Here is a 23782-nt window from a genome sequence, read left to right as displayed (position 1 = left end):
GTCTGTGAGGCTCCTGAACCTGGAGTAACAGAGGCGCAAGCAATTTAATACCCCATAAGAATGGAACTACCTCACTATGTCGCAGAGGCAAAAAAAACAAAAACCGCTAAGGCGGACAGAGCATCCTTTTTTCTCAACAAAACATCTGCACCCAAAGCGTGAGAGGGCTGCAGCCCGATCAAAGATGGCGGAGCGTTATGTACCGGAGATGGCTCGATCTCCCCCCCCTGCCTCCCACAGCTCGGTGTCAGAAGAGAGACCGCTGACCGCGGCGACCATGCGTCTGATGATGGTGGAATTTGCAGAAAATATACAGGCAAACCTATAAAAGCAAATGAAGAGAAAATTCTGGTGTACCTAATGTAACACACAGGGGAGAGGGAGACGGACTGGCACTAAGCTGCTCAAAAACTGGAACAAATAGGGATTCACTAAAAACCTATATAAAAGATAAGTAAAGAAACACTCAAAGAGTATAGAATCCAGGAGCTAGCTAGGTTGCTAATGGCTCAGGCACTATGTGTGGATGATAACGATAAATTATGGGAATAGCTAGGATAAAAAGCAAATAAGTGCTGAGAGGAAATGGATAAAGAGGGAGGAATAAATATGTATGGATTTAAACCTAAAACCTAGGACAAAATTGAAAAAATAAAAAGAGTGGAATATAAAAAATAATAAAGAATAAAGAATAAAAAATAAAGAATAAATAAAAATAAAAATATAAATAAAAGGATAGGATGAAGGAACTGAGTTCCTAAATGGATATGCAGCAAATATGTATAGAACAAGTATCTAAATCCCCAATAGAGTGTGGGGTAAATTATGCTTGTTCCAGATGATATACTTTGTATAGTCAAAGATAAGAGTATCTAAATATTAACCCCTTAAGGACCGGCCTGTTTTTGCGATGTTTGTACGTTAAGGACCAGAGCAGTTTTAACACTTTTGTGGTGTTTGTGTTTAGCTGTAATTTTCCGCTCTCTCATTTACGGTTCCCATACAAGTTATATATTGTTTTTTTCACGACGAGAAGGGCTTTCTTTACATACCATTATTTGTATTATGTCATATATTGTATTAAAAAAAAAAAAATATGGTGAAAAATCTAAAAAAAAAACATGTTTTTGGACTTTTACTTGAAAAATCTTTTACTTATCTACAAAAGCTAATGAAAAAAACTGCTAAATAGATTCAAAATTTTGCCCCGAGTTTAAAAACACCCAGTGTTTACATGCTTTATTGCTTTTTTTTGCAAGTTATAGGCCTATAAATACAAGTAGGAAATTGCTGTTTCAATATAGATATATTTTAAATGTATCAATAGTGACATTGTAACACCGTTATCTGTCATAAATGCCCGAAACACACCTAACATGTACATATTTTTTTAAAGTAGACAACCCAGGGTATTCAAAATGGGGTATGTCCAGTCTTTTTTAGTAGCCACCTAGTCACAAACACTGGCCAAAGTTAGCATTTATATTTGTGTGTGTGTTAAAAATGCAAAAAACGCTAACTTTGGCCAGTGTTTGTGACTAGGTGGCTACTAAAAAAGGCTGAACATACCCCATTTGCAATACCTTGGGTTGTCTTCTTTTGCAAATGGTATGCCATCATGGGGCTATTTCTCATTCCTTGGCTACCATACGCTCTCAAAGGCAACCTAACCAATCTGACAAATTTCAATAAAAAAAAAAAAGTAAAATTAAGCCTTATATTTGACCCTGTAACTTTCACAAACACTATAAAACATCTACATGTGGGGTACTGTTGTACTCAGGAGACTTCGCTGAACACAAATATTAGTGTATCAGAACAGTAAAATATATCACAGCAATAATATCCTCAGTGAAAGAGCTGTTTGTGTGTGAAAAATGCAAAAAACTTCACTTTCACTGACAATATCATCGCTGTGATATGTTTTACTGTTTTGAAACACTAATATTTGTGTTCAGCGAAGTCTCCCGAGTAAAACAGTACCCCCATGTACAGGATTTAGGGTGTCATAGAAAGTTACAGGGTTAAACACAGTGCTAGCAAATTAAATTATCTGGACTTTCGGCCTGGGTTGGCAGGCAGGTCCCTCGAATTGCAATCATTAAAATTACTTAATTAGGTAAAAATATTATATAAATATGCACGTATAATTTTAATATATATATACATATTTATATATTTGACGTCTACGTGTATATTTATGAAATTATGTATGTAATTATGTATGTGGACATATGTATATTTCGTATTATTTTTATTTATTTATTTATACATAGATATATATATCATTACATTCTAAGTGTATTTTAGTTTAATTTTCTTTTATTGATTTTATATCTCAAAGAATTAAGCATAAGCATGTTGGTTACAGAAGAGAAGAAGTGGTGGTTAGAACGAGCATGCAGTATATACATTATTTAAGAGGTTACACACTTCCATTTTACAATACATTGATGTTATACCATAACATTAGATAACATAAAGCGTTGTACTCTCTGTATATGGATGCGACAAGTGAAATACATCTCTGGATTGTCCTGTCTGTTAAATTTTTGTCTGCCACTTGATAAGCTCCAATAGGTCAGTTTTGACCCACTCTTTGGTACTTCAAGTGATAGCATACTTCATCTCTCAAGTCGTCTTATTTTGCTAGACATGAGCTTAAACACATATATAAACTGGGGGAGGGGGGAAAAGATAACTCAGGGTGGTTGGGGTAGGGGTGGGAGGGAGTTTTCTCGTCTTTATGTGCCGCGGTTGTGAAATAATGTGTGCCCGGGTAGATTTGCATGGTTAGAGATACATGCTGTCTGAGGCATGTTTTCTAATAGAGAGATTTTAGTTGCACGAGGAGGTGTGTGTGTTCTGGGAGACGTTTTCCATCCCTCTGTTTGGTTGACTTGATTCCCACATTCTCCAAGCTTCCCTCCAGAAAGGTCTAGGGGGCCTAGTCAGTCTGGCCATGGTTTCGTATGACTTGGTGGACTGTAGTGTCTGTATACATAGGTTAATATTTGGGGATTTTTTGGATAGCCAGGTTTTGCTAATTATGGAGAGAGCTGCAATTATGATGTGATAAGAGAGGTATTTTGTGGTTTTCGTTATATCATTGGGGAAAAGTTGCAGTAAGTAAGTCTTCGGGTTAAGTGGCAATCTTATCCCCGCTGAGTCTTGTATTAATTGCCTCACTTCACCCCAGAATTGTGTTATCTTGTGGCATGTCCACCATATGTGGTACATAGTTACCGGTGCTGCTTTACATCTCCAACATAAATTTGATCTGTCGGGATCCATATGTTGTAGCCGTGTGGGCACCATGTACCACTGGTAGAGAATTTTTCTGGTTAGTTCTATATGTGCGGCGCACAGGGTAAGTGTTTTGTTTGCAAGGAAAATTTTTGACCATTGTGTGTGGTCTAATGTCTCTTGGAAGTCCGATTCCCATGCCCTGATAAAGGAGGGTTTCCCTGTATGGTGTTGTCGTGTTAGGAGGGAGTATAATGAGGAGAGCAATTTTTTTTTCTTTGGATTTTGCTTTTGAGTGCAAAGTTCTATAATTGGCGTTATATGGGAGCTCGTTGTTTTATCTATTTCAGCCGCCATTGTGGGTATTTGCTCCTTGAGCCAAGATCTTATTTGGAGATAAGAAAGGAAAGCTGAGTTGGACAGACCAAATGTTGTTTGGAGGTACTGGAATGGGTATATAATTTGGCCATTTAATAATTGTAGGATTTGGGATATCCCGCATGCGGTCCAGTGGGCCACGGAGAAGGTGGGAAGTAGAGGGGCAAGTGCAGTCAGGGGGGTCATTGGTGTTATGGAGATTTTTTCTTTGGTTTGCTTTTGGAATGTATCCCACATAGAGAGAGTTAGGGATGTAGTAGGTAGTATGTGGTCATATGTGGGTCTGAGATGGTGCGGGAGCCATGCAAGTTCTGCGAGTGTATGACCGTCTGTGAATGGAGCTTCGATATTGAGCCATGTTGGTTGGGTGTCCAGGTGATGTGCTGAGATTAACGGGCTCAGTTGCGACGCCATGTAGTACTTAGTTATGTTGGGTACTCCTAGCCCTCCCTCCCTAAACGGTCTGTGTAAAATTTCAGCAGCCACCCTGGGTCGTTTATAGTTCCAGATATAGTCGCTGAATGTTTTTTGTATAGCTTTCAAATAAGGAGGTGGAAGTGCGATGGGTAGGGTACGGAATAAATACTGTAATTTGGGGAGAAGAATCATTTTTATTGCTGCTATGCGGCCTAGCCATGATACATACTTCCCCTTCCAGGTAGATAATCTTTGTGCTATTTCTTTGGCTATCACTACATAATTGGCTTGGAAGAGGAGTTTAGGATCGGTTGGGAAGTCTATGCCCAGAAATGTGAGGCTATTATTGTCCCATTGGTAGGCATATGTGTTTTTTAAAGTGCATAGTGTTTTATTTGGCAAATATAGGTGCATTACTTTTGTTTTGGCTATGTTCAATTTATAATATGAGTAGGCGCTATATGCTGTTAGGTGGGTTGTGACATGTAGCAGTGACTCGTGTGGATTCTTGAACGTTAGCATGATGTCGTCCGCAAACATTGTGATCTTGTGTTCGGTTTTCCCAACTTTAATTCCCTGTATATGTGGGTCGTTCCTTATTAGTTGCGCTAAAGGCTCCAGGGCCAAAACATAAAGGAGAGGGGATAGGGGGCAGCCTTGTCTAGTTCCATTCGTTATTGGAAATTGCATAGACTGAAACCGGCTGTTTGCTACTTTGGCGCACGGAGCAGAGTATAGTGCTGCTATTAGAGATATGAACCTCGGAGGGAAGTGAAATTTCTCAAGGACAGCAGCAAGAAAACCCCAGTGCAATCTGTCAAAGGCTTTTTCAGCATCCAGTGACAGAAATGCACAGGGCTTCCTCCCCCTTCTCGCGACGTGCAAGAGATTAAGTAATTTTCTCGTGCCGTCCGCTCCCTGCCTGCCCCTGACAAACCCCACTTGATCTTCATGTATTAGAGCAGGGAGCATTTGTGATACTCGGTTTGCATATATCTTTGCCAGAATTTTCGTATCCATGTTTAGCAAGGATATGGGTCTCATGTTCTGTGGTATAGTTGGGGGCTTGCCAGGTTTTGGTATTGTTGCAATATGGGCCAGGAGCATATCTGGTGGAATAGTACTTGTGTCTATGATTTGATTTAATGTCTTGAGTAGGTACGGGCCTAAGATGTCGGAGTATGTTTTATAGTAGGTATTTGTAAACCCGTCAGGGCCTGGTGATTTCCCCGACGGGAGAGCCCTGATGGCTTCTGTAAGTTCTGTGAGTGTAATTTCGGCCTGCAAGGCGTTTCGCTGATTTGTGTCCAGCGTGGGAAGAGTGGATTGTTTCAGGAATGATTGAATTTCTTGAACTGTCGGCTGATGCGTATTAGAGTCATTTTTGAGGTTGTACAGCGACGTATAGTACATCGCCATAGTGTTATTAATGTCTTGCGGGTCGAAGACTTTTGTGCCCTCTGGTAGATTAAGATATGGGATTTTAGATTGGCTTTGTTTGTGTCGCAAGAGAGAAGCTAAGGCTTTGCTCGCTTTGTTACCCTGACAATATGTGTGGGTGCGTAGTCTCTGTAGTGTGGATGTTGTTTTGGTTAGTAAATAGTCATTGAGTTTCTTGGTAGTATGTGTTATGGAGTTTAGTCGTGTCTCCGTTGGGTTAAGCAATTGTTCATTTGTTTGGTCTCTTAGTGTTTTCAGGAGTGCATTATATTCGTGACGCGCTGACCGTTTAATGTAGGCTGCTTTACTTATAGCCAGGCCCCTGAGGACCGCTTTATGTGCTTGCCATACTGTCACAGGAGAAATGTCTAAAGTGTCATTCGTATTGAAGTATGCAGTGAGTTCTGACTGTAACGTCGTTTTAAAGTCTTGGTTGTTTAGTAAGTAGTCAGGGAGGCGCCATGGGGTTTTTCCTCTGTGTAGGAAGGTGTCCATCAATGTTATGTCTATTGGGGCGTGGTCCGTCCAGATTATATCTCCTATGGAGCATTGTTTGATGGAGGGTAGGAGTGTTCGGGCCACAAGTGCATGGTCTATTCTCGAATATGTCTTGTGCATGGGGGAAAAGTAGGTGTATTCGCGGTCATTGGGGTGCGTAGTTCTCCAAGCGTCATATATATCATATTCCATGAGTAGTTTTGTGAGCGCTTTGCATGCGGATGTGAGAGATGTGTGCCTACGTGTTTGTGGAGATACCGTTGTGTCTAGTTGTGGATGTAATATATGGTTCAGGTCTCCACACATAATCAAGTAGGGCAATTGTGGTGACGGTATCTTGGAGAGCACATGGTGGAGGAAGTTACGTTGATTCGAGTTCATGCCATAAATTGTAACAAGTGTGTATGTTTTATTGTTGATGGTGCAGTGTAGAATGATGTATCGTCCCCGCTTGTCTATTTTGATTTGTAAGAGTTCGAATGTAAGAGAGTGATGTATAAGTATGGATACCCCTCTGGTTTTGGATGAATGGGATGAGTGGAATTGAGTTGGGTAGTCCCTAAGTGCAAATTCTGGCGTGCGGTCCCGTACAAAATGCGTCTCTTGAATGCATAGAATATCTATCGTGTCCCTTTTTGCTGAGTCCAGTAAGACTCGCCTCTTGTGCGGCGTATTTAATCCGCGAACATTAATGGATCGTAGTTTTATGAATTTTTAAAATAAAGTATCATGCTTTTGGGGGTCTTGGCGTTAGCAGTAGGTGCATGTAAACGGCTTTTAGTGACGAGTGGCATTTTGGTAAGGGGGTTTAGAACTTTGTGAGGGGAATTTAGGTTGGGGTAGGGAGTGAACATAGGGATTCGATATATACAAGGTTCCCCAAAAGGGGATGTGGTGCATGGATGGTGCACCATGGGGTTAGGAACGGTCAGTTCCAGTGCATGTGGCTATTGGGCTATGGTTTCCGTTAATACGGCTTTGAACAGAAAGGTTTTCACATAACACATAACTACATATAACAAGTAATGTCCATAGTGGAATATCTCGTGAACATATGTCTTGTGCTTGCAATCGGTCGACTAGAGAGTTATACCGCTATATCAGATTTCTGTGCTTACTCAAATGAACCTCCTCCTCCCCCCCGTAGCTGGCTAGTATGTGGTCACGTCGGCACTACCCCAGTCCACTCTCGGCGGAAGAGGGTAGTCCAAGGCTCCATTTCCTAGTCCCCCCTCCCTATCCCTTACCCAAAACAAGTATAGTTACTAACATATGCACATTTCTGTTTCCAAATTGAGCACCTCTGCTTCGTAACGGAACAGCAGAGTACAGGCAAGACAGCAGACTGCTGTTTTTGCGTGTTTAATACACCTTCAATATACAATATTCAATTAAACACTGTGTTTGCAGAGCTGTGAGGTTGGTGGGCGTTTTAAGGCTTTCAGCTTAGAGATGTGTGTCTAGCCAGAGCGCGGACACGTCGACCCCACCTCAGTCCGCCTCAAGCGGAAGAGGGTTGGCCAAGGCCCCCGCGCTCCCATCTCCTTTTCTCCCCTTCTCCGTCTCAAAATATCTTGAGCCTACATCAGATGCAGTGTATACCTCATTAAAGTTTCGCTCTCTATCCCCACATCAGGGCAGGGAAGCCCGGACAATCTATTATACATATTTGCACTCGCTAGAGCTATACATAGTTAATATATAATGTGACATGCTATATTGTAGAGCAGCGAGTAGGGTGGGCGTTGATGGTACACACCCCGGAATTTCGGTCGGTCTAAGTGCGGTCTAAGTGCGGTCGCATTGGCGCTACTCCAGTCCGCAGGGAGCGGAAGAAAGTAGGCCAAGGCTCCCGCTCCTCGATTCCCTCCCTTTCTCTCGTCGTCCCAAACCACTTGATCTCATAATAGGAGTGGCTTATTTGTCCTCAAACATTACATCCCTGTCTCTCAAAGGGACAGAAGAGCCCAAATAACATATAACATATGAGCTTATGATCGATACCCAATCAGTATACATTAGGATGTTCTATATGGTATATCAGTCAGGAAGGTGGGGGGACCGAAGGCACACAGCCTAGAGGTATCAGCCAAGTTAGGAGGCTTATAGTGGGCTTTGCGAGAGCAGGCCTGTTTACCTGAGATAGTGACAGTCCGCTCCAGAAGAGCATGATGACTTAAATTGTACACGCTAGTAAGCCCTTTCCCGTCCCCCATCGGTCGTGTCACCAGGCCCCGGGGCGCGTCCTCCCGCCCGGCCTCCTCTTGTGAGGAGGGCAGGCAGGCCGAGACGCCAAGGACCCGACTCACCAACTCCAGTGTGCATCGGGCCTGCCGGCAATACATTAGGGGAGAGTGTCTCTAGTGAAGGAGTCTATGAGGGTTTGGAGGTTTAGGTGTTCTTGTCGGTGCTTCGAGCCATCAGGCTCAGAGTAGTTGCGGGTTTTCTCCCAGGGTCAGCGTCCGATTTAACGTTTGGAGGGTGATTTCATCCACTCCAGACGAAGTCTTCGTACTTGTGCGTTGTTTGCTTCAGTGTTGTCTGTCACGTTGATGCCCCAAGCTGTTAGTTTCTTGTGCCCGTCTTCTGGTGTCAAGATCGCTTTAAAGTTACCATCTTTATACGCCAGTAGTTTAGTGGGGAATCCCCATCTATATCTTATGCCATTCGTGCGGAGAGCTTCGGTAATTGGAGCAAATTATTTTCGGCGCCGAAGCGTGGTTGCTGAGAGGTCAGCGAATAGCTGAACAGTGGGGAAGTCGCCATGCGGCTTGTTTTTGTTTCTACTTTCGCTGAGTATATGTTCCTTAATATGGAAATAGTGGATGCGAATGAGTACATCTCTTGGCGTGGTTTCAGGTAGATGGCGTGGGCGCGGGATCCGGTGTGCTCGGTCTATCAAGAGCATGTCAGATGGAACCTCAGGGCCATATGCTCGAAGCAGCCCTCTGACATAAGCTGGTAGCTCCGCTTGTGTGACAGATTCTGGCACACCCCTCAGCCGGAGGTTGTTCCTTCTCGATCTGTCTTCTAAGTCTGCCAGTTTTTGTTCAAGGAGCGTAATTTTATCTGCCATAGTTTCGGCATGGTCAGCCAAATCGTTGTGGGCCGTCGCGATGTCATCCATTTTAGATTCCACATGTGCCGTTCTGCGGCCTAGCTCCTGGACATCCTTTCGGAGGGAATCCATGGAGTGTTGCCAGGCAGTGATGAGTTTGTGCGAGAGGTCGTCCATCGCTCTTGTGAGGTGGTCTGGGGTGAGCATATCTTCTTTGCTCAAAGTTGTCGGCGAGATATCGCCTATTTCTGCTGCTCCTCCGCCATCTTGGGTGGCCGTCTGGCAGTCATTCCCGAGCTGGCTAGGTTTTTGGCCGAAGAAATTTAATTTTTCTGCTTTAGATGTCGCCCTCTTTGCTTTAGGTTGTGACATCTTGTCGTTTTAAGCTTTGTTCTCTTTCTGTATGCTAGGATGGCGCTGGATTGTTAGCCCAGATGCCGGAGCTCAAGGATTAAGCATCCATCTTGTCCGGCGGTTAGCCACGCCCTTCTAAGTGTATTTTGATATACATATATATATATATCAATATCAAAATACTGTTAGAATAAAATTGCATATATATATATAATTTTTTTTAATTATTAAAAATTATTTTTATTTTTTGTTATTTATTTTTATTAACATATTATTTGTATTTTATAATAATATATATATATATACCATATATATAGTTATTATATATATTGTATATATTCGTGTGTAATTTAAATATAAGTGTATTTTTATATTAATATACGTATATATAAATATAAAAATACACTTAGTATAACATTATATATATGATATATATACATATATTATATATAGGTATATATAGATATAATACATGTATATATATCATATATATATATATACATATTATATTTTTTTTTACACTGATTGTTTTTTTTTTTTAAACTTTATTTGTGATTTTTCACTTGCAGGGAGACTGCCTGTCAGCACAGACAGTCCCCCTGCAGGCAGACACATGGACCCCTATTGCGGTCATGTGATCGAGTGATCACATGGCCGTGGGGTCCTGATCTGCCGAGGGGGGACTGCCCGGGCAGACAGGCAACCCCCCCTTGACCGGGAGGAGAGCTGATCGCCGCCGTGGGACCGACGGCGATCAGGTAAGTTGCCCAAGACCGTTATGACGGTTCAGGACCGTCAGCGGTCCAAACGCACGTTTTACCGCTGACGGTCCTGAACCGTCAGTGGTCCTTAAGGGGTTAAGCAACACAGTATATGGAACTGTTAGCTTAGGCAATGTATACAATGTATCGCTATTAAACTGAAGCATAAAACTGGATCAATTCATAAAAAATGCCAGTTTATTTCACACTTAAAAATATAACTTAAAATGGTTAAAAATAGCAAAAATACAGGTCAGAAATAGTTCAGGGTGCATTACCAGACTTATATGCAAAAAATAACAGCAAGGACCTTCGGATTAGTTGAGAATGGATATGGATTGTGTTGGTCTGAGAGCACGTCCCGAGCAGGAGCCTCACTTCGGGGGACGTGCAGAGCAGACAATTCCAGTTGTTACCAAACAGGTCCTGCGTTTGAAGAATAAGCTGCTGCTGCTGCTGCTGGTGAACGCATCTGTTCCTGTATACTGCTGTGAAGATCTGTCTTACGCGTTTCGTAGGGAATGGGCCCTACTTCATCAGAGACGTGATTCACTCCCTCCCCACCCCCAGACCCGGGAAAATCAATTGACCCCAATACAGGTTGAGATTGCAAACATGAACCTTAAGGAACCCTACTTAACCTTTATCTCAGAGTATGAAAATAATTACTTACAATGTTAAAGGGTTGAATACCCCTAGTAAATGAATGCTTTTACTCAGAGACCTCAAGAAAAACCAAATAGACATAGCTTGCATAAAAGAAACCCGCTTTAAGAAAGGACACACACCAGCCCTATTCACTAAACATTACTGCGTCCAATACCACTCACTGTCGGACAGAAAACCCGAGGGGTCTCCATTTTCATCCACAGAGATGTAGCTTTCCAAGTCCACTAACAACACATAGACCCCAACGGGCGGTATAACATCCTCATGTTATGATTAATAACACACAGTATACGTTGGCTACAGCCTACTTATCCAATGACAACTCCAAGTCCTATCTTCATTCTATGCTCACCAAACTTGACAAATACAAACAGGGCAACCTACTCCTATGTGGAGATTTCATTTTCACACAGACTAACCTCGATACATCGGCCCACACTGCGGGCCGAACACATAGCCCTAGAGAAAGAGTCGCTAAAGCTCTCACTAAACTCCTATCTCACTACGACCTGTATGACGCCTGGAGAACACTCCACCCGACTGAGTGAGATTATAAGTTTTACTCTAGGGTACATAATACCTACACTCGGATAGACACTTTCTTAGTGGATAGAGCCTCACTAGCACAACTCTCTGGATGCTCCATAGGAGAGATTACCTGGTCAGACCACGCCCCAGTCACCCTTGAACTATTTGATCGGTTCCAATTTAAAGGGAAAGGGATGTGGCGTCTCAATGACTCCCTGCTCTCGGAACCAGTATTTGCAACCACAATCCGAAGGGAAATCTGGGAATACTTTAGGACTAACGCAACAGCTTAAGTGTCTGACTCCACTGTCTGGTCCGCTCATAAGGCGGTCATAAGAGGCCATATGATACGCCGCTCCTCTTTTCTCAAAAAATGTCAAATCTCTAGCACCATAGAGTGCCACAAGAAAATTGCACTAGTAAAACACTCTGAATAAAACACAACCCTCAGAGGAACTGGCGAATAAACTGTCCAAACTATATGTCCGCTTAGCGCAGGGATAGGCAACCTTCGGCTCTCCAGATGTTGTGGACTACATCCCCCATAATGCTCTTACACACATAATGCTGGCAAAGCATCATGGGAGGTGTAGTCCAAAACATCTGCAGAGCCGAAGGTTGCCTATCCCTGGTTTAGCGGGATTAAACTTGGAAAAAACCAAACACATGTTACATAAATAGTGGTAAAGCGTCAAAATATCTAGCCTCTAGGCTGCGCAACCAATATTCCGCTAACAAAATAACCCACATTAATAATGACGTAGGTGAGAAAGTTGTAAACCCAGAGGACATTGCCCAAGAGTTCGCGAAATTCTATTCAAAACTTTACAACCTCCACCAGGATACCACGATACACAACCCAAATGACATGGGCATCTCCCAGTACCTATCCGCAATCCAACTCCCCAACATTTCACAAGCACATACAGAACAGCTCCAGCAACCCATAACACTAGAGGAAGTCCTCTCAGCTATTAAGGCCCTGCCACCTGGCAAATCCCCGGGGGCTGATGGGTTTACCAATGCCAATAAAGCATACGCGGAAGACCTAGCACCCCACCTCCTTAGAGTATACCTGGAGGCTGCTGAAACCAACTCTCTCCCACCAGAGATGCTACTAGCCACCACAGTAACAATCCCCAAACTAGATAAACCTATGCAAAAACTTCCATCCCATCTCGCTTCTGAGTACAGACGCAAAGATATATGCCAAAATTCTGGCTAATAGACTGAGCCCCATACTACCGACACTGATAGTGGATGACCAAACAGGGTTTGTCCAGAGCAGACAGGGCTCCGACAACACACTTAAACTCTCCTTGGTAATGGAGAAGCTCCGGGGGACCGGCGGGGGCGGACTGCTCTTGGCGTTAGACGTGGAGAAAGCGTTCGACCGCCTCGGCTGGTCCTTCCTGAGACACGTATTAACAAAGTATGGCATCCCCCCTCAAGTCATTGACCAAATATTGACCTAAATTGTCCTGCAGTGTCCACCCTAGTGATGGAAATAGATAAACAATGCAAGTACGAGCAGGGCTTTAGCAGACTGTGGCCCCCAAATAAAACTACCCAAAGGACATGGGAGGCTTGGAGCGCATGGAGATTGGCACACTCTGCAAGCCAGAGAGCGCAGATTGTAACTACCCTAGAAGGAGAGATTGGCAGGAATCTGCAAGAGACCCGATGAGGGCTGTGAACAGGATAATGTGATGCAATATAAAGTTATGTACACCATTCAGTCTAATTCTGTCTATAAGAAATGTCGGATATGAACATGCTGCATCCCCCTCGGCCACTTTTTTTTCCCTTCTGTAACCCCACCCACCCCCCGTGTTAACAAATTTTGGCAAATTTAAAAAATATACAACCATGAGCATACTGCTCTAAAATACTATATCTCCAATCAGAATGTTCCTATAATGATTGCAGATTAGCTTGTACTGTACATATAATAAACAATGTCACAAATTAACTTTGGAAAATGTTAAAGCAAATCATCTCTGCATCAGAATGCATATAAAAGTGGCAATTAAGTAATTCTACTGCCAATGAGTTCAACCAGTGTCATTTCTGGCAAGTAAAATGAAAATCTTGTTCCTTAGCGTAATTCCTTAGTTAATATGAAATGCATTTGAATCAGCAAAGTACACACTATATAAACACATTTAGTGTCAAAAAGGTTAAATTATTATTGTTACAAACACTGGGGGAAAAAGAACTTGATATATATAATTTAGAATTCAATTTTAATACTTACGCCTGCAGGCATGATCATTAGATCCTACTGCGGGTCTCCATGGGGCATCATTATAAAATTCTTTGCATTTTTCGCAGTTTAGACCATCCGTATTATGTTGACAGACACATTTTCCATGTACCTTTAAAAAAAAAAAAAAAAAAAAAACTTAATTCTGCAAAACTTAAAACAACAGTCTGTCTAACCCTTTCACTGGAGAGAAAAAGATACAACAAATACAGGGTGCTCTAAGTAGGACAATGAGAGATAATAAACAAAAATCAGCAATACTATAAAGAGTCTCTTAAAGTACAGCGAAGACCTGGAGTGTATATTCTTCAGTCCTTGCTTTGAATCCTCAGTGGTAAATATGAGATACAAAAGCAAAAATAGAAACCAATAGTGCAAAACCGTTTTAGGAAAGCTGGATCACGAACAACATAGAAGTAGAGAAGTGCCAACTCACAATTTAAAGAGCTATGCCCAGCTCTAGGTACCTAGCTCTAGGATTCAAAGCAAGGACTGAAGAATATACACTCCAGGTCTTTGCTGTACTATAAAAGACTCTTTATATTATTGCTGATTTTTGTTTATTATCTCTCATTGTCCTACTTAGCGCACCCTGTATTTGTTGTATCTTGTTCTCTCCATTCTTTGAGGGGGTTGAGGGTTACCCTTCCCCTCAGGTGTGCAGCTCTATTCTCCCCTGTGATCAGTACTGTAGCACTGTTCCTCTCCTATTTTTTTTTCTAACCCTTTCACTGCCTAGTATAATAAAATATAGGAGAGTCTATCAGGGTTATTCACTAAAGACCGGATTTTGTCCGAATGTAAAAACATTTAGTCAATTGAATTTGCAACAGGTAGACAGATGCATTCACTTTCTGGTTTAAAGTCACAGCTTTTTGGATCTGACCGTATACATAGTATAGAATTTGGCAGAGCTGGATAAGGTTGGCCAGGGCCCTGGGTGGGGTACTTCAGTAATGGGGTCTGTTTCTGTTAGTTTTGTGAGTAGTGGCTGAGTGTTGTGTGTGGAGGAGGGTTAGAGTTGTACTGGGTGTGTCTGTGTGTGCTGGTTGAGTGTTGTGTGGTTGTGTGGTGGCAAATTTATTGTGTGAGAATTTGTTGCATTTCCTCGTGATCTAGTGGAGGGTAAGCTGGATCCCTGATGGTCGAGTGAAATGTGCGCTAAGTCCTTAGTGGTCCTGATCTGGATCCATTGTGGTCTAGTTGGGGAGTTCCATGATCTGCACCAATATCAGGTACATACCACTTTTAGAGGTACCTCAAATGGGCTCTGTATCTGATAATAATGGTACAGACCACAAACCTCATTGATGTGAGGGGGCACAGTACTTTGCATCTCCCTGCTGGCTCAAGCAGGGTCCCATCCTACCCAGAGCGGGAGTTCCAGGCCCTACTAGGTTGTCTTGTTCACCTAATGAGTATACAGGCTCTGGGATCTGGAATGTTTACAAAGCACCGATTTTAAACAAAATCAGGACCAAATGCATCCAGTAGAATGCACATTCACAAATTATTGTTGTAATACCAGGATTAATCATGTGACTGCTGGCAAGTTTCCACCTTAAAATGTAAAAATAAATAAAAATCCTACAAGATCAATATTAAATAATATATCGTATTAGTTTAAGGAACCACCTGCCATGCAGCCATTTTAATGTGGCAGCTGGTTCGCAAGACGTGGCCTGTCTCCACAGTACTTAACCCTCGTACTGACAAGTTGTTGGTTTTTTTAAGTATTTGACCTCTAGCTGCTATTGCTGCTAGCAGGCAAACTATTGCATTATTGGAATTCAGGCCCTTATTTTAATCATCTGCACCTGGATTTTAATCGTATTGGTCGGTATTCAGTCATCTGGTAGCTCATTAGCCCAAATTTAGGCCATGCAGTCTGAATGGTCCTGTACTGCACCAAATTGTTTTGCCCCATTTAGTGATGGGCCATTTGACATTTAGTGAATAACCTAGTATGTTTTTCCTGAAATGATTTCATGGGCCACCTGTCCAAAAACATCCTATGAATGAATTATGGGCCAAACAAACCATTTCTTTTACCTAGTCAATGTGGCTGAACTACATTTTTACAAGTCTAATAGATAGTTGTTCAGGATCAAAAATATAAAATTGCTTGCATTTACACATTGTATCTGTTAATTTGTAAGATATATTATGGTGTATATAAGTATAAATGATTATACAGTATAATCATTTATACTTCTATACACAATAAATCATCTGTCAGGATAATCTCAGAAGGGGAGAGACTGTTGAAGCAATGCTTTTAGAGTGCTGGTTAAAAGGCGAGTTTAAGTTTTTTTATGTTAAAAATTGAAACTCCATAATCTTGTAAGTACCAGTACATACTGTTGAGATTGAGATAACATTGTTTTAAAGGGAAGAGATTACCTTCAATAATCACTTGTGATTACATTTCTCTAGATCTTTAAAGAATGCATTTCCTATGATTAGTGTTATCATATCCACCCTATAGTCAGGGACACATATCATGTATACATATTGATGGGCAGCATATAAAAAGGGTTTACCTGTAGTATGTAGACTTAAGTAATAATATTATATAATATTGCAAGATATGCATGATACATATTGCAGGACAACCCTTTTCAGGGGCTTTATATATGACACATAGTGATGTCCCGAACGGTTCGCTGGCGAATAGTTCCTGGCGAACATAGCTTGTTCGCGTTCGCCATGGCGGGCGAACATATGCGATGTTCAGTCCGCCCACTATTCGTCATCATTGAGGAAACTTTGACCCTGTACCTCAGAGTCAGCAGACACATTCCAGCCAATCAGCAGCAGACCCTCCCTCCCAGACCCTTCCACCTCCTGGACAGCATCCATTTTAGATTCATACTGAAGCTGCATTCTTAGTGAGAGGAGGGACAGTGTAGCTGCTGCTTATTTAATAGGGAAATTGATAGCAAGGCTAGTGTATTCAGTGTCCACTACAGTCCTGAAGGACTCATCTGATCTCTGCTGTAAGTACAGCACCCCAAAAAGCCCTTTTTAGGGCTAGAACATCAGTCTGCTTTTTTTTTTTTTCTGTGCAATCTAGTGTGTGTCAGGCTCACAGCATATACTGTTCCCACTTGCCCAGTGCCACCATTCATATCTGGTGTCACAATAGCTTGCATTTAAAAAAAAACAAAAACTTTTTGGACTGTAATATAATAGCAGTCAGTTTCCTTCAAACGTGTGCGGTTCAGGGCCTGCCAGGGCACAGTGTCACACCAGTGCAACTCATACCTGGTGTAACATAGTGTACATTTAAAAAAATATATATAATTTTGACTGTGATAGATTGAATAGCAGTTAGTTGTCTGCAAGCGTGTGTGTCAGGCCTACAGCGTCTACTCTGCCAATGCACAGTGCCACTCATATCTGTTGTCACAGTAGCTTGCACGCATAGTACCACTAATCGAAAAAAAAATGCCAGGCAGAGGCAGGTCAACCCCACAGGGGCCATCGTGGTCGTGGTGCTGTGATTCCCTTTGACCCTAGAGTAATTCTACAGCTTCCGCTCGGAACCTCCAGCTTAGCTTCGGGCACCTCTCAAGTTACCACTCGCCTGCCTGCCGCCACCACCAGCACTAGCACCACAGCCGCTTCACTTGGTATGTCAGAGGAGTTATTTACACATAAGTTGGTAGAAATGAGTGATGCACAAGCATTATTGCCAGAGGATGTAGATAACAGGGATATGTCTCAGTCAGGCAGCATTACACACATGGACGTACGGTGTGATGATGATGATGTTGAACCCGCTGCTGCTTCCTTTGCTGAGTTGTCAGATACAAGTGAAGCGGTTAATGATGACGATGCGTCCGTGGATGTCACGTGGGTGCCCGCTAGAACAGAAGAAGAACAGGGGGAAAGTTAAGATGGGGAGACAGAGAGGAGGAGGAGGAGACGAGTTGAAAGCAGGGGCAGGTCGTCGCAATGAGCTAGTGGCACAGACAGCCCGACAGCATGCCAATCAACGCATGCTGTTGCCACCACCAGAATGCCGTCATTGCAGAGCTCAGCAGTGTGGCATTTTTTTTGTGTGTCTGCCTCTGACAACAGCGATGCCATTTGCAACCTATGCCAAAAGAAACTGAGTCGTGGGAAGTACAACACCCACCTAGGTACAACTGCTTTGCGAAGGCACATGATCGCACATCACAAACGCCTATGGGATCAACACATGAGTACAAGCAGCACACAAACTCAAAGCCGCCATTCTCCTCCTGGTCCAGCATCTCCAGCCACGTCAACCACTGCTGTCCTCCTTGCCCCCTCTCAACCATCCGCCACTCCGTCTCTCGCCTTGAGCAGTTCCTGCTCATCTGCCCACAGTCAGGTGTCTGTCAAGGACATGTTTGAGCGTAAGAAGCCAATGTCACAAAGTCACCCCCTTGCCCGGCGTCTGACAGCTGGCTTGACTGAACTCTTAGCCCGCCAGCTTTTACCATACAAGCTGGTGGAGTCTGAGGCATTCAAAAAAAATTTAGCTATTGGGACACCGCAGTGGAAGGTACCCGGCCAAAATTTCTTTGCACAAAAGGCAATCCCCAACCTGTACTCGATTGTGCAAAAGGAAGTAATATAATGTCTGGCACGCAGTGTTGGGGCAAGGGTCCATCTGACCACTGATACCTGGTCTGCAAAGCATGGTCAGGGCAGGTATATCACCTACACTGTGCATTGTGTAAACATGCTGACGGCTGCCAAGCATGGAATGCATGGCTCTGCAGAGGAGTTGGTGACACCGCCACGACTTGCAGGCAGGCCTGCTGCCACCTCCTCTACTCCTCCTACTCCATCCTCTTCCATAACCTCCTCGGCTGAGTCCTCTTCTGCTGCTGCGTCTTGCTCCACATCAACAGCACCCCCCAAGCTCCCCAGGTACTATTCCACATCCCGGATACAGCAGTGTCACGCCGTCTTGGGGTTGACTTGCCTGACAGCAGAGAGTCACACCGGACCAGCACTCCTGTCCACCCTGAACGCACAGGTGGATCAGTGGCTGACTCCGCACCAACTGGAGATCGGCCAAGTGGTTTGTGACAACAGAACAAATTTGTTGGCGGCATTGGATTTGGGCAAGTTAACACATGTGCCGTGCATGGCACATGTGTGTAATCTGATCGTACAACGCTTTTTGCTTAAGTACCCAGGCTTACAGGACGTCCTTAAGCAGGCCAGGAAGGTGTGTGGCCATTTCAGGCATTCCTACACGGCCATGGTGCACTTTTCAGATATCCAGCGGCGAAACAACATGCCAGTGAGGCGCTTGATTTGCGACAGCCCGACACATTGGAATTCAACACTCCTAATGTTCGACTGCCTGCTCCAACAAGAAAAAGCCGTTAACGAGTGTTTGTATGACCGGGGTGCTAGGACAGCCTCTGCGGACATCATACCATTTGTTTTCTTCCTGTAGCGTGCCATGCGAAGAGTGCTGGATCAGGCCGTAGATGAGCGTGAAGAGGAAGAGTTGTGGTCACCATCACCACCAGAAACAGCCTTATCAGCATCGCTTGCTGGACCTGCGGCAACGCTGGAAGAGGATTGTGAGGAAGAGGAGTCAGAGGAGGAATGTGGCTTTGAGGAGGAGGAGGAAGACCAACCACAACAGGCATTCCAGGGTGCTCGTTGTCACCTATCTGGTACCCGTGGTGTTGAACGTGGCTGAGGGGGAAGAACATACCTTCAGTGAGATCACTGAGGATGAGGAACGGGACATGAGTAGCTCGGCATCCAACCTTGTGCAAATGGGGTCTTTCATGCTGTCGTGCCTGTTGAGGGACCCTCGTATAAAAAAGCTGAAGGAGAACGACCTGTACTGGGTGTCCACGCTACTAGACCCCCGGTATAAGCAGAAAGTGCCTGAAATGTAACCGAATTATTGCAAGTCGGAAAGGATGCAGCAGTTCCAAAATAAATTAAAAAGTATGCTTTACACAGCGTATAAGGGTGATGTCACAGCACAACGGGAATCTAACAGGGGAAGAGGTGAAAGTAATCCTCCTCCTCCCACGACCACGCCGGCAAGGACAGGATGCTTTACAGACGTGTTGTTGATGGAGGACATGCAGAGCTTTTTAAGTCCTACGCATCGCCACAGCCCTTCGGGGTCCACACTCAGAGAACGACTTGACCGACAGGTAGCAGACTACCTCACCTTAACTGCAGATATCGACACTCTGAGGAGTGATGAACCCCTTCACTGCTGGGTGTGCAGGCTTGACCTGTGGCCTGAGCTATCCCAATTTGTGATAGAACTTCTGGCCTACCCGCTTCAAGTGTCCTGTCAGAAAGGACCTTCAGTGCAGCAGGAGGTATTGTCACTGAGAAGAGAAGTCGCCTAGGTCAAAAAAGTCTAGATTACCTCACCTTTATTAAGATGAATGAGGGATGGATCCCGAACACAGCAGGCGTCCCAAGGGGCTTGTTGTCACCTTTTGAAGACCCTTGGTGTTGTACGTGGCTGGGTGGAGGAAGAGACCTTCAATGACATCAGTGAGGACAAGGAACGGGACATGGCTAGCTTGGTATCCAACCTTGTGCAAATGGGACGTTTGCGGTTGTGCAAATGGACTGTTTGCGGTTGTTTGCGGTGCGTTAAACGGGGAGTTTGGTCTGTCACTGTGAAGCGGGCATAACCCTTACACTACCTGATCGATACAACATCATACCTGATGTTTTAAAGCACGTTATTCCAAACAATTTAGGAATGTTAGGTGATTTATGCCCTTTATGGATTAAAACCAGACTCTGCATCAACTATGTAATTTTCCATGGGAGTTTTGCCATGGATCCCCCTCCGGCATGCCACAGTCCAGGTGTTAGTCCCCTTGAAACAACTTTTCCATCACTATTGTGGCCAGAAAGAGTCCCTGTGGGTTTTAAAATTCGCCTGCCTATTGAAGTCTATGGCGGTTCGCCCGGTTCGCCGTTCACAAACATTTGCGGAAATTCGCGTTCGCCGTTTGCGAACGGAAAATTTTATGTTCGCGACATCACTAATGACACAATTCTATTTGTCCTTGAAAACATGGTGGACATGGTAACCCTACATATTAAAGGATCACTATAGGGTCAGGAACACAAACATGTATTCCTGACCCTATAGTCACCAGAAAAACTACAGCTTATTAAATTTGTTCTGGTGAGTAGAATCATTACCTTCAGGCATTTTGCTCTAAACACTGTCTTTTCAGAGAAAATGCAGTGTTTACATTACATCCTAGTGATAACTTCACTGGTCACTCCTCAGGTGGCTGTTAAAGATCCTTCTTGGGTCATGGCTGCCTAAAATGCATCCAAACATTCAGTATCTCCTCCCTCTGCATGCAGATACTGAACGTTCCTCATAGAGATTCATTGATTCAATTCATCTCTATGAGGAGATGCTGATGGGCCAGGGCTGTGTTTGAATCATGCTGGCTCTGCCCCTGATCTGCCTCTTTGTCAGTCTCAGCTAATCCTATGGGGAAGCATTGTGATTGGATCAGGCTATACAGCAAGAATGGTGCAACACTATTAATACTACTCGCAAGCAAGTTCAATGTTAGAATTTAGTTAAAACGTATTATAAAGTTATGAATAGGTGGTATCTGGTCCCAAATAGACTAGCACAGACGTATCCAAATGCTTCTGCAAGGTGCTGAAGATGTGACATGGAAGAAGGTTCATATCTCCATATATGGTGGAGTTGTCCAGGTATCCAGAATATACTCGATCTACTTTTTAAATATATTGGAGAGAAGACTGAGATAACGCTAGACAGGAAACCTGAAGTTGCACTGCTGCACATGCACTGGCCGAATATGTCTAGAAAAAATTAGAGCTTTATAATTCATTGCATATAAGATTATACTTGCACGCAATTGGAAAAATAAACAAGGATTATCTTGAGAGCTTATTAAAGAACAAATATTTGTACAGATTAAGATGGAAAGAGATTTAAGCATTTCGTTTTTAAACGCCCCAAAAAGATCGGTTTGGGTAACGAAAATGCAATAAGTTTTAGTTCTAAGCAAATATAAAATTGTCAAGTTCTCCTGGGCATAGATAAATCCTCTTCCTTTTTCGGCTTTGCAGAAATGTAGGTGATTTGTGGTGTGTATAATTAATAAGAATATAACTTATGGAAGATATGCTACATTGATGTACGTTGGTAGAATACTGTTTAAAGTCTGTAAATTTGTATTAAGTGGATATTTGTAAAAACTGAATAAAAGAATTTATAAAAAAATAAAATAAAAAAAAGACTATACGGGCCAAGTCAACGCCTGTAAAGACCCATATTTTATTCCCCCTGGTTCGGCACTTTCCACAGAACCAAACGCTAGCTCCCTGGTGGCCGTTCGCATGGACCAAAACCGTGAATAGACTTCAGGGGGACTTAGCTGCGAATGCCCTGTAACTATTTTCAGGTTTAAAGGTCTAGCTGAATGCCTCAAGGAATATTTTTGTTCGGTATTTACAGATGAAAATGAAGGAGAGGGACCTCAGTTAAGAAAAAGGATAAATGAGTCATTTATTACACGTGAGTTAACAGAGGAAGAGGTTCTATTTCAACTGTCAAAAGTAAAGACAAATAAGTCAATGGGACCTGATGGAATACACCCAAAGCTATTAAAAGAGCTTAGTGGTGTACTAGCAAAACCATTAACAGATTTATTTAACCAATCATTGATAACAGGAGTAGTCCCAGAAGATTGGAAGTTGGTGAACATTGTGCCCATTCACAAGAAAGGTAATAGGGAGGAGTCGGGCAACTATAAGCCAGTAAGCCTTACTTCAGTAGTAGGGAAAGTGATGGAAACCATGTTAAAGGATAGGATTGTTGAACATGTAAAAACACATGGATTTCAAGATCAGAGACAACATGGGTTTACTTCAGGGAGATCATGCCAAACTAATCTTATTGATTTTTTTTGATTTGGTAACTAAAATTATAGATCAGGGTGGTGCAGTAGACATTGCTTACCTAGATTTCAGTAAGGCTTTTGACACTGTTGCACATAGAAGGCTTATCAATAAACTGCAATCTTTAAGTTTGGATTCCAATATTGTTGAATGGGTGAGGCAGTGGCTGAGTGACAGGCAACAGAGGGTTGTAGTCAATGGAGTATATTCGAAGCTTGGGCTTGTCACCAGTGGGGTACCTCAGGGATCTGTACTTGGACCCATTCTCTTTAATATTTTTATTAGTGATATTGCAGAAGGTCTTGATGGTAAGGTATGTCTTTTTGCTGATGATACTAAGATATGTAACAGGGTTGATGATCCAGGAGGGATAAGCCAAATGGCTAATGATTTAGGTAAACTAGAAAAATGGTCAGAGTTGTGGCAACTGACATTTAATGTGGATAAGTGCAAGATAATGACGTAAAAACCCAAGGGCAGAGTACAGAATATTTGATAGAGTCCTAACCTCAACATCTGACGAAAGGGATTTAGGGGTGATTATTTCTGATGACTTAAAGGTAGGCAGACAATGTAACAGAGCAGCAGGAAATGCTAGCAGAATGCTTGGCTGTATAGGCAGAGGTATTAGCAGTAGAAAGAGGGAAGTGCTCATGCCATTGTACAGAACACTGGTGAGACCTCACTTGGAGTATTGTACACAGTACTGGAGACCGTATCTTCAGAAGGATATTGATACCTTATAGAGAGTTCAGAGAAGGGCTACTAAACTGGTTCATGGATTGCAGGATAAAACTTACCAGGAAAGGTTAAAGGATCTTAACATGTATAGCTTGGAGGAAAGATGAGACAGGGGGGATATGATAGAAACATTTAAATACATAAAGGGAATAAACACAGTAAAGGAGGAGAATATATTTAAAAGAAGAAAAACTACCACAACAAGAGGACAGTCTTAAATTAGAGGGACAAAGGTTTAAAAATAATACCAGGAAGTATTACTTTACTGAGAGGGTAGTGGATGCATGGAATAGCCTTCCAGCTAAAGTGGTAGAGGTTAACACAGTAAAGGAGTTTAAGCATGCGTGGGGTAGGCATAAGGCTATCCTAACTATAAGATAAGACCAGGGACTAATGAAAGTATTTAGAAAATTGGGCAGACTAGATGGGCCGAATGGTTCTTATCTGCCGTCACATTCTATGTTTCTATGTTTCTATGTTTCAGCA

At 42.9% G+C, this 23782-nt stretch overlaps 1 protein-coding gene across 1 annotated transcript in view; it reads right to left on the bottom strand.

The window, feature by feature from the left end:
* LAMB4 (laminin subunit beta 4) overlaps positions 1-23782 on the bottom strand; it is a 344917-nt gene that overhangs the window by 274926 nt on the left and 46209 nt on the right. Inside the window, exon 9 of the mRNA XM_063448083.1 lies at positions 13607-13727. Coding sequence (XP_063304153.1) covers positions 13607-13727 — 121 coding nt within the window. The remainder of the gene's footprint in view (positions 1-13606; positions 13728-23782) is intronic.

The sequence above is a fragment of the Pelobates fuscus genome, chromosome 3, assembly GCF_036172605.1.
Source record: "Pelobates fuscus isolate aPelFus1 chromosome 3, aPelFus1.pri, whole genome shotgun sequence".
Lineage (NCBI taxonomy): Eukaryota > Metazoa > Chordata > Amphibia > Anura > Pelobatidae > Pelobates > Pelobates fuscus.
Note: the sequence above shows the minus strand (reverse complement) of the source record. Positions and strands in the feature narration are given on the sequence as shown.